This window comes from Scyliorhinus torazame, chromosome 2, assembly GCF_047496885.1.
Source record: "Scyliorhinus torazame isolate Kashiwa2021f chromosome 2, sScyTor2.1, whole genome shotgun sequence".
NCBI lineage: Eukaryota > Metazoa > Chordata > Chondrichthyes > Carcharhiniformes > Scyliorhinidae > Scyliorhinus > Scyliorhinus torazame.
Window position 1 is genome coordinate 341858130 of NC_092708.1, and position 12481 is coordinate 341870610.

Consider the following 12481-nt stretch of genomic DNA (forward strand, 5'->3'; position numbering starts at 1 on the left):
CTCCTCCCCGGCACGGACACCATCCCCCTCCCCGGCACAGACCCCAACCCCCTCCCCGGCACGGACCCCATCCCCCTCCCCGGCACGGACCCCATCCCCCTCCCCGTCACGGACCCCATTCTCCTCCCCGGCACAGACCCCATCCTCCTCGACCGACACGGACCCCATCCCCCTCCCCGGCACGGACCCCAACCTCCTCCCCGGCACGGACCACATCCCCCTCCCCGGCACGGACCCCATCCCTCTCCCCGGCACGGACCCCATCCCCCTCCGCGGCACGGACCCCATCCTCCTCCCCGGCACGGACCCCATCCCCGTCCCCGGCACGGACCCCATCCTCCTCCCCCAGCACGGACCCCATCCCCCTCCCCGGCACGGACCCCATCCTCCTCCCCAGCAGGAACCCCATCCCCCTCCACGGCACGGTCCCGAATCTCCTCCCCGGCACGGACCCCATCCCCTCCCCGGCACGGACCCCATCCCCCTCCCCGGCACGGACCCCACCCCCCTCCCCGGCACAGACCCCATCCTCCTCCCCGGTACGGACCCCATCCTCCTCCCCGGCACGGACCCCAACCTCCTCCCCGACATGGAGCCCACCCCCTCCCCGGCACGGACCCCGACGTCCTCCCCGGCACGGGCCCCACCCCCCTCCCCGGCACGGACCCCATCCTCCTCCCCGGCACGGACCCCATCCCCTTCCCCGACACGGTCCCCAACCTCCTCCCCGGCACGGACCCCATCCCTCTCCCCGGCACGGACCCCATCCTCCTCCCCGGCACGGACCCCATCCTCCTCCCCGGCACGCACCCCACCCCCCTCCCCGGCACGGACAGCATCTTCCTCCCCGGTACGGACCTCATCCTCCTCCCCGGCACGGACCCCCCCCCCCCCCCATCCCCCTCCCCGGCACGGACCCCATCCCCCTCCCCGGCACGGACGCCAACCTCCTCCCCGACACGGACCCCAACCTCCACCCCGACACGGACCCTCTCCCCCTCCCCGGCACGGACCCCAACCTCCTGCCCGACATGGACCACATCCCCCTCCCCGCCACGGACCGCAACGTCCTCCCCGGCACGGGCCCCATCACCCTCCCCGGCACGGACCCCAACCTCCTCCCCGGCACGGACCACATCCCCCTCCCCGGCACGGACCCCGTCCCTCTCCCCGGCACGGACCCCATCCCTCTCCGCGGCACGGACCCCATCCTCCTCCCCGGCACGGACCCCATCACCCTCCCCGGCACGGACCCCATCCTCCTCCCCGGCACGGACCCCATCCCCGTCCCCGGCACGGACCCCATCCTCCTCCCCCAGCACGGACCACATCCCCCTCCCCGGCACGGACCCCATCCTCCTCCCCGGCACGGACCCCATCCCCCTCCCCGGCACGGTCCCCAATCTCCTCCCCGGCACGGACCCCATCCCCTCCCTGGCACGGACCCCATCCCCCTCCCCGGCACGGACCCCACCCCCCTCCCCGGCACAGACCCCATCCTCTTCCCCGGTACGGACCCCATCCTCCTCCCCGGCACGGACCCCATCCCCCTCCCCGGCACGGACCCCAACCTCCTCCCCGACATGGACCACATCCCCCTTCCCGACACGGACCCCAACGTCCTCCCCGGCACGGGCCCCATCCCCCTCCCCGGCACGGACCCCATTCTCCTCCCCGGCACAGACCCCATCCCCCTCCCCGGCACGGACCGCATCCTCCTCTCCGGCACGGACCCCATCCCCCTCCCCGGCACGGACCCCATCCTCCTCCCCGGCACGGACCCCATCCCCTCCCCGGCACGGACCCCATCGTCCTCCCCGGCACGGACCCCATCCTCCTCCCCGGCACGGACCCCATCCCCCTCCCCGGCACGGACCCCATCCCCCTCCCCGGCACGGACTCCATCCCCCTCCGCGGCACGGTCACGAACCTCCTCCCCGGCACGGACCCCATCCCCCTCCCCGGCACGGACCCCATCCCCCTCCCCGGCACGGACCCCATCCCCCTCCCCGGCACGAACCCCATCCTCCTCCCCGGCACGGACCCCATCCCCGTCCCCGGCACGGACCCCATCCTCCTCCCCCGGCACGGACCCCATCCTCCTCCCCGGCACGGACCCCATCTCCCTCCCCGGGACGGTCACCAACCTCCTCCCCGGCACGGACCCCATCCTCCTCCCCGGCACGGACCCCATCCCTCTCCCCGGCACGGACCCCATCCCCCTCCCCGGCACGAACCCCATCCCCCCTCCCCGGCACGGACCCTATCCTCCTCCCCGGCCAGACCCCATCCCCCTCCCCATTACGGACCCCTTCCTCCTCCCCGGCACGGACCCCATCCCCCTCCCCGGCACGGACCCCATCCCCCTCCCCGGCACGGACCCCCTCCCCGGCACGGACCCCATCGCCCTCCCCGGCACGGACACCATCCTCCTCCCCAGCACGGACCCCATCCTCCTCCCCGGCACGGACCCCATCCCCCTCCCAGGCACGGACCCCATCCTCCTCCCCGGCACGATCCCCCTCCCCGGCACGGACCCCAACCTCCTCCCCGACACGGACACCATCACCCTCCCCGGCACGGACCCCATCCCCCTCCCCAGCACAGACACCATCCTCCTCCCCGGCACGGACCCCATCCCCCTCCCCGGCACGGACCTCATCCTCCTCCCCGGCACGGACCCCATCCCCCTCCCCAGCACGGTCCCCAACCTCCTCCCCGGCACGGACCCCATCCCCCTCCCCGGCACGGACCCCATCCCCCTCCCCGGCACGCACCCCATCCTCCTCTCCGGCACGGACCCCATCCCCCTCCCCGGCACGGACCCCATCCCCGTCCCCGGCACGGACCCCATCCTCCTCCCTGGCACGGACCCCATCCCCGTCCCCGGCACGGACCTCATCCTCCTCCCCGGCACGGACCCCATCCCCCTCCCCAGCACGGTCCCCAACCTCCTCCCCGGCACGGACCCCATCCCCCTCCCCGGCACGGACCCCACTCCCCTCCCCGGCACGGACCCCATCCCCCTCCCGGCACGGACCACATCTCCCTCCCCAGCACGGACCCCACCCCCCGGCACGGACCCCATCCTCCTCCCCGGCACGGACCCCATCCTCCTCCCCGGCACGGACCCCATCCCACTTCCCGGCACGGACCCCATCCTCCTCCCCGGCACGGACCCCATCCTCCTCCCCGGCACGGACCCCATCCCACTTCCCGGCACGGACCCCAACCTCCTCCCCGGCACGGACCCCATCCCCCTCCCCGGCACGGACCCCAACCTCCTCCCCGGGACGGACCCCATCCCCCTCCCAGCACGGACCCCATCCTCCTCCCCGTCACGGACCCCATCCCCCTCCCCGGCACGGTCCCCAACCTCCTCCCCGGCACGGACCCCGTCCCCCTCCCCGGCACGGACCCCATCCTCCTCCCCGGCACGGACACCATCCCCCTCCCCGGCACGGACCCCAACCCCCTCCCCGGCACGAACCCCATCCCCCTCCCCGGCACGGACCCCATCCCCCTCCCCGGCACGGACCCCATCCTCCTCCCCGGCACGGACCCCATCCTCCTCCCCGGCACGGACCCCATCCTCCTCCCTGGCACGGACCCCAACCCCCTCCCCGGCACGAACCCCATCCCCCTCCCCGGCACGGACCCCATCCCCCTCCCCGGCACGGACCCCATCCTCCTCCCCGGCACGGACCCCATCCTCCTCCCCGGCACGGCCCCCATCCCCCTCCCCGGCACGGACCCCATCCTCCTCTCCGGCACGGACCCCATCCCCCTCCCCGGCACGGACCCCATCCTCCTCCCCCAGCACGGACCCCATCCCCCTCCCCGGCACGGACCCCATCCTACTCCCCGGCACGGACCCCATCCCCCTCCCCGGCACGGTCCCCAATCTCCTCCGCGGCACGGACCCCATCCCCTCCCCGGCACGGACCCCATCCCCCTCCCCGGCACGGACCCCATCCTCCTCACCGGCACGGACCCCATCCCCCTCCCCGGCACGGACAGCATCCTCCTCCCGGTACGGACCCCATCCTCCTCCCCGGCACGGACCCCCCCCCATCCCCCTCCCCGGCACGGACCCCAACCTCCTCCCCGACATGGACCCCATCCCCCTCCCCGGCACGGACCCCAACGTCCTCCCAGGCACGGGCCCCATCCCCCTCCCCGGCACGGACCCCATCCTCCTCCCCGGCACGGACCCCATCCCCCTCCCCGGCACGGTCCACACCTCCTCCCCGGCACGGACCCCATCCCCCTCCCCGGCACGGACCCCATCCTCCTCCCTGGCACGGACCCCAACCCCCTACCCGGCACGTACCCCATCCCCTTCCCCGGCACGGACCCCATCCCCCTCCCTGGCTCGGACCCCATCCTCCTCCCCGGCACGGACCCCACCCCCATTCCCCGGCACGGACCCCATCCTCCTCTCCGGCCGGACCCCATCCCCCTCCCCGGCACGGACCCCATCCTCCTCCCCGGCACGAACCCCATCCCCCTCCCCGGACCCCATCCTCCTCCCCGGCACGGACTCCATCCCCCTCCCCGGCACGGACCCCAACCTCCTCCCCGACACGGACCCCATCCCCCTCCCCGGCACGGACACCAACCTCCTCCCCGGCACGGACCCCATCCCTCTCCCTGGCACGGTCCCCAACCTCCTCCCCGGCACGGACCCCATCCCCCTCCCCGGCACGGACCCCATCCCCCTCCCCGGCACGGACCCCATCCCCCTCCCCGGCAGTGACCCCATCCTCCTCCCCGGCACGGACCCCATCCCCCTCCCCGGCACGGACCCCATCCTCCTCCCCGGCACGGACCCCATCCCCGTCCCCGGCACGGACCCCATCCTCCTCCCCCAGCACGGACCCCATCCCCCTCCCCGGCACGGACCCCATCCTCCTCCCCGGCACGGACCCCATCTCCCTCCCCGGCACGGTCACCAACCTCCTCCCCGGCACGGACCCCATTCCCCTCCCCGTCACGGACCCCATCCCCCTCCCCGGCACGGACCACATCCCCCTCCCGGCACGGACCCCATCCTCCTCCCCGTCACGGACCCCATCCCCCTCCCCGGCACGGTCCCCAACCTCCTCCCCGGCACGGACCCCATCCCCCTCCCCGGCACGGACCCCATCCTCCTCCCCGGCACGGACACCATCCCCCTCCCCGGCACGGACCCCAACCCCCTCCCCGGCACGAACCCCATCCCCGTCCCTGGCACGGACCCCACCCCCCTCCCCGGCACGGACCCCATCCTCCTCCCCGGCACGGACCCCATCCTCCTCCCCGGCACGGACCCCATCCTCCTCCCCGGCACGGCCCCCATCCCCCTCCCGGCACGGACCCCATCCTCCTCTCCGGCACGGACACCATCCCCCTCCCCGGCACGGACCCCATCCTCCTCCCCCAGCACGGACCCCATCCCCCTCCCCGGCACGGACCCCATCCTACTCCCCGGCACGGACCCCATCCCCCTCCCCGGCACGGTCCCCAATCTCCTCCGAGGCACGGACCCCATCCCCTCCCCGGCACGGACCCCATCCCCCTCCCCGGCACGGACCCCATCCTCCTCACCGGCACGGACCCCATCCCCCTCCCCGGCACGGACAGCATCCTCCTCCCCGGTACGGACCCCATCCTCCTCCCGGGCACGGACCCCCCCCCATCCCCCTCCCCGGCACGGACCCCAACCTCCTCCCCGACATGGACCCCATCCCCCTCCCCGGCACGGACCCCAACGTCCTCCCAGGCACGGGCCCCATCCCCCTCCCCGGCACGGACCCCATCCTCTTCCCCGGCACGGACCCCATCCCCCTCCCCGGCACGGTCCCCACCTCCTCCCCGGCACGGACCCCATCCCCCTCCCCGGCACGGACCCCATCCTCCTCCCTGGCACGGACCCCAACCCCCTCCCCGGCACGGACCCCATCCCCTTCCCCGGCACGGACCCCACCCTCCTCCCCGGCACGGACCCCATCCCTCTCCCTGGCACGGTCCCCAACCTCCTCCCCGGCAGGGACCCCATCCCCCTCCCCGGCACGGACCCCATCCCCCTCCCCGGCACGGACCCCATCCCCCTCCCCGGCAGTGACCCCATCCCCCTCCCCGGCAGTGACCCCATCCTCCTCCCCGGCACGGACCCCATCCCCCTCCCCGGCACGGACCCCACCCTCCTCCCCGGCACGGACCCCATCCCCGTCCCCGGCACGGACCCCATCCTCCTCCCCCAGCACGGACCCCATCCCCCTCCCCGGCACGGACCCCATCCTCCTCCCCGGCACGGACCCCATCTCCCTCCCCGGCACGGTCACCAACCTCCTCCCCGGCACGGACCCCATCCCCCTCCCCGTCACGGACCCCATCCCCCTCCCCGTCACGGACCCCATCCCCCTCCCCGGCACGGACCCCATCCTCCTCCCCGGCACGGACCCCATCCCCCTCTCTGGCAGGGACCCCAACCTCCTCCCCGGCACGGACCCCATCCCCCTCCCCGGCACGGACCCCACCCTCCTCACCGGCAAGGACCCCATCCCTCTCCCTGGCACGGTCCCCAACCTCCTCCCCGGCACGGACCCCATCCCCCTCCCCGGCACGGACCCCATCCCCCTCCCCGGCACGGACCCCATCCCCCTCCCCGGCACGGACCCCATCATCCTCCCCGGCACGGACCCCATCCTCCTCCCCGGCACGGACTCCATCCCCCTCCCCGGCACGGACCCCAACCTCCTCCCCGACACGGACCCCATCCCCCTCCCCGGCACAGACTCCAACCTCCTCCCCGGCACGGACCCCATCCCCCTCCCCGGTACGGACCCCAATCTCCTCCCTGGCACGGACCCCATCCCCCTCCCCGGCACGGACCCCATCTTCCTCCCGGCACGGACCCCCCCCCCCCATCCCCCTCCCCGGCACGGACCCCATCCCTCTCCCCGGCACGGACCCCATCCTCCTCCCCGGCACGGACCCCATCCCCCTCCCTGGCACGGACCCCAACCTCCTCCCCGGCACGGACCCCATCCCCCTCCCCGGCACGGACCCCAACCTCCTCCCCGGCATGGACCCCATCCCCCTCCCCGTCACGGACCTCATCCCCCTCCCCGGCACGGACCCCATTCTCCTCCCCGGCACGGACCCCATCCTCCTCCCCGGCACAGACCCCATCCCCCTCATCGGCACAGCCCCCATCCTCCTCTCCAGCACGGACCCCATCCCCCTCCCCGGCACGGACCCCATCCTCCTCCCCGGCACGGACCCGATCCCCCTCCCCGGCACGGACCCCAACCTCCTCCCCGGCACGGACCCCATCCCCCTCCCCGGCACGGACCCCACCCTCCTCCCCGGCACGGACCCCAACCTCCTCCCCGGCACGGACCCCATCCCCCTCCCCAAACACGGACCCCATCCCCCTCCCCGGCACGGACACCATCCCTCTCCCCGGCACGGACCCCATCCCCCTCCCCGGCACGGACCCCATCCCCGGCACGGACCCCATCGCCCTCCCCGGCACGGACCCCATCCTCCTCCCCGGCACGGACCCCATCCTCCTCCCCATCACGGACCCCATCCCTCTCCCCGGCACGGACCCCATCCCCCTCCCCGGCACGGACCCCATCCCCGGCACGGACCCCATCGCCCTCCCCGGCACGGACCCCATCCTCCTCCCCGGCACGGACCCCATCCTCCTCCCCATCACGGACCCCATCGCCCTCCCCGGCACGGACCCCATACTCCTCCCCGGCACGGACCCCATCCTCCTCCCCGGCACGGACCCCATCCCCCTCCCCGGCACGGACCCCAACCTCCTCCCCGACACGGACCCCATCCCCCTCCTCGGCACGGACCCCAACCTCCTCCCTTGCACGGACCCCATCCCTCTCCCCGGCACGGACCCCATCCTCCTCCCCGGCACGGACCCCATCCCCCTCCCCGGCACGGTCCCCAACCTCCTCCCCGGCACGGACCCCATCCCCCTCCCCGGCACGGACCCCATCCTCCTCCCCGGCACGGACCCCATCCCCCACCCCGGCACGGACCCCAACTTCCTCCCTGGCACGGACCCCATCCCCCTCCCCGGCACGGACCCCATCCCCCTCACCGGCACGGACCCCATCCTCCTCCCCGGCACGGACCCCATCCTCCTCCCCGGCACGGACCCCATCGTCCTCCCCGGCATGGACCCCATCCCCCTCCCCGGCACGGACCCCATCCCCCTCCCCGGCACGGACCGCCCCCTCCTCCCCGGCACGGACCCCAACCTCCTCCCCGGCACGGACCCCATCCCCCTCCCCGGCACGGACACCATCCCTCTCCCCGGCACGGACCCCATCCCCCTCCCCGGCACGGACCCCATCCCCGGCCCGGACCCCATCGCCCTCCCCGGCACGGACCCCATCCTCCTCCCCGGCACGGACCCCATCCTCCTCCCCGTCACGGACCCCATCCCCCTCCCCGGCACGGACCCCATCCTCCTCCCCGGCACGGACCCCATCCCCCTCCCCGGCACGGACCCCAACCTCCTCCCCGGCACGGACCCCAACCTCCTCCCCGGCACGGACCCCATCCTCCTCCCCGGCACGGACCCCATCCTCCTCCCCCGCACGGACCCCATCCCCCTCCCCGGCACGGTCCCCAACCTCCTCCCCGGCACGGACCCCATCCCCCTCCCCGGCACGGTCCCCAACCTCCTCCCCGGCACGGACCCCATCCCCCTCCCCGGCACGGACCCCATCCTCCTCCCCGGCACGGATCCCATCCCCCACCCCGGCACGGACCCCAACCTCCTCCCCGGCACGGACCCCATTCCCTCCCCGGCACGGACCCCATCCTCCTCCCCGGCACTCACCCCCCCTCCCGGCACTCCCCCGGAGCCCAGCCCACTCTAACCACCCGCCGCACACACACACACAAAACCCTACACACACCTCTCCCCCACACATTCAGACTGCGGCCACGCCATCGCCTCTCCAGCGGCCAACCCCCCAGGCCGTCACCCACCTCCACGCTGGTCGGCGTGATCCTTGAGCACTGGTTGACGCCGATTGAAAGGTGGTTTGATGACGGGTCACGTCGGCAGGACTTCGGCCCATCCGGACGGGAGAATATCGGCAGCCCCAAAATCCATTGCCTTGCGCCCACCCGTGCCATTCTCCGAGGTGTACGGCGCCATTGACGCCTCGCCGACTTTTCTCCTTTCGGAGACTTCGGCGGGCGGCGGGGGCGGAATTCACGGCGGCCAACGGCCATTCTCCGACCCGCTGGGGGTCAGAGAATCTCGCCCCAGGTCAGGCGCCACTTTAAACTCAGTGGTATGTCTGTAGAGGCCCCCACCTGCAGGAACCATATGTTCTAGGATAGACGCCACATTCAGGACCTGGAAAGGGGCAGATGGACACTGACAGTGAAGAACATGTACGTGGACAATAGAGTAGTGATCCTGGGGGAACAATCCGAGAAATTCCAACTCCCGAAGGGGAACAGATTCCTATACCTGCAGCTGTAAGATTTTCTCCGCAAGGAGACCAAGACGTCTCCCCAGCTACCTCAGACAGACCCTTTTAGACACTATACCAGCACTGGACTGGTTAGGGGGTGACAAATGTAGCAACATACATGGATGGCTTTCAGCCAACGTCAGGGCCCTCTGGACGAAACGCGATGGAAATGGGGGGAGGAGCTCAGGGTGGAGATGGGGAGATGACTCTGGATCGGGGCTGTTTAGCACAGGGCTAAATCGCTGGCTTTGAAAGCAGACCAAGGCAGGCCAGCAGCACGGTTCGATTCCCGTAACAGCCTCCCCGAACAGGCGCCGGAATGTGGCGACTAGGGGCTTTTCACAGTAACTTCATTTGAAGCCTACTTGTGACAATAAGCGATTTTCATTTCATTTTCATTCATTTCATTTTCAACCCAACTTCCTCCTGCACAGGGCTAAGCTTAATGCAGCTCAAGGTGGTGCAGAGAGTGCACCTCACCACGACAGAGATGAGTGGATTCTTCCTGGACGTGGAGGACAACAGCGAGCGGTGTCAGGGGGTGCCTGGCCAACCACACCCATTTTCTGGTCCTACCCCAGACTCAGTGGGTTCTGGACCGCCTTCTTCAAGGCCATGTCAAGGGTGGTGGAAGTTAAAAATGTCCATTTGTGGCGGTCTTTGGGGTGTCAGAACACCCAGCGCTCTTCACAGGGAGAGGAGTGGACGCCCTAGCCTTTGCCTCCCTGATTGCCCGGCAGAGGTTCTGCTCGGGTGGAAGTCTGCGGTGCCACCCAAGGCCTCAGACTGGCTCTCCGACCTGGCTGAATTCTTGAAGCTGGAAAAAATAAAATTCACAGTTTAAAAATGCATCTGCTGCCATTGCTAAATTGGATCCACAGATTACTATAGGTTCTCCATATTATTTTATGTAAAATGCTTTCTGATCACAGATTTAAACTGTGTTAACAAATCAATAATAGGGCTTTGCAATTTTGTGTATAATTGTAAATAATTGCAAGCTGACCAGAGCTTGTGCCGAGCAACTTTGGCTCAGTAGTGGTATTCTCACCTCTTGTCAAAATGTTTTGGGTTCAAGACCCTCTGCCAAAACTCAACACAATCTACACAATCTAGACCAGTGGTTCCCAACCTGTGGTCCACCAAACCACTGGTGACCCACAAGAGTACTGCAGGTGGTCTGTGAGAAAAATATATTATTACGTGTACCTTGTATGTATCATAATCGATGTTACGTTATTATTCACAATGTGATTTGCTTCACAAACATCTTTGTGTAATATAATCAGCAATGTATTTGTGAGCGTGAATCATAAACTGTTAGAAATAGCTACGTTTTTAATACCCAATGATGTATAAGTTTGACTCCCATCAGCTGGAGGCTATGTAATAAATGTTTAATACGGCATACATAAGTTGTGGTCCACAACATCTTTAGATAATTTATGGTCCACATAAAGGAAAATGTTGGGAACCACTGAGCTAGACTGACTAAAATGTTGTGAATTTTGTTCCTAGCCATAATTCCCTCATAGGGCCCCAATTTTTAAAAACCAAATCTAAATTTATCTGTTTTTTATATTGTTATTTTAAATATCTTTTTTTTCAGGCTATGGTGTTTGCTCCTATTGATCTCGTCAAAATAAGGCAGCAGAACCAAACACATCCTCATCAGACTTACCAAGGTCCTCCATCTCGTGGCCTTTTATCAAAGCCCAAATACAGAGGCCCAATTCACTGCCTAATAACAGTAATAAAAGAGGAAGGAATTTTGGGATTGTACAGAGGTATTACCGCACTGTGGTTAAGAGACATCCCCTGTTTTGGATTATATTTTTTGGTATATTCAATATTCATTGAATGGCTAACTCCACAAGGACAACGTAAACCAGGTATTTACATTGGAACCATTTCAAGGTCAGTTCAAGAGATGATTTTACTAAATGGCTTAGCTCTAATTTTAAGATTTCTCCACCTAAAGGAGTAGTTTTTATGTTTCTACGCTATCGTCTTTTTATTAATTTAACTACTATGTTTTGCCTATGTTATTTTCAAATTCGTTCTTGGGATATAAATGTTATTAACAATCACAGTATTTAGTGTTCATCCCAATACCTTAGCTCTAATTTTAAGATTGCGCCCTCTTGTTCTGGATTTCTCCAGTACATAGAACATAGAACATAGAAAATACAGCACAGAACAGGCCCTTCGGCCCACGATGTTGTGCCGAACCTTTGTCCTAGATTAATCATAGATTATCATTGAATTTACAGTGCAGAAGGAGGCCATTCAGCCCTTTGAGTCTGCACCAGCTCTTGGAAAGAGCACCCTACCCAAACGCAACACCTCCACCCAACACCAAGGGCAATTTGGACATTAAGGGCAATTTATCATTGGCCAATTCACCTAACCCGCACATCTTTGGACTGTGGGAGGAAACCGGAGCACCCGGAGGAAACCCACGCAGACACGGGGAGGACGTGCAGACTCCGCACAGACAATGACCCAAGCCGGAATCGAACCTGGGACCATGGATCTGTGAAGCAATTGTGCTATCCACAATGCTACCATGCTGCCCTTAAGAACAAATAAATCTACACTATATCATTTTCCCGTAATCCATGTACCTATCCAACAGCTGCTTGAAGGTCCCTAATGTTTCCGACTCAACTACTTCCACAGGCAGTGCATTCCATGCCCCCACTACTCTCTGGGTAAAGAAACTACCTCTGATATCCCTCCTATATCTTCCACCTTTCACGTTAAATTTATGTCCCCTTGTAATGGTGTGTTCCACCTGGGGAAAAAGTCTCTGACTGTCTACTCTATCTATTCCCCTGATCATCTTATAAACCTCTATCAAGTCGCCCCTCATCCTTCTCCGCTCTAATGAGAAAAGGCCTAGCACCCTCAACCTTTCCTCGTAAGACCTACTCTCCATTCCAGGCAACATCCTGGTGAATCTTCTTTGCACC

General features: G+C 67.1%; 1 protein-coding gene across 5 annotated transcripts in view; it reads left to right on the forward strand.

Moving 5' to 3' along the window:
* slc25a47b (solute carrier family 25 member 47b) overlaps window positions 1–12481 on the forward strand; it is a 100530-nt gene that overhangs the window by 56857 nt on the left and 31192 nt on the right. For 4 of the 5 annotated variants that reach the window (XM_072490621.1, XM_072490652.1, XM_072490636.1 and 1 more), the window contains one exon: window positions 11116–11398. In XM_072490621.1, the coding sequence (XP_072346722.1) occupies window positions 11116–11398 (283 nt within the window). Of the gene's footprint in view, window positions 1–11115; window positions 11424–12481 lie in introns of all 5 variants that reach the window. The other variant, XM_072490644.1, reaches the window with a different exon arrangement.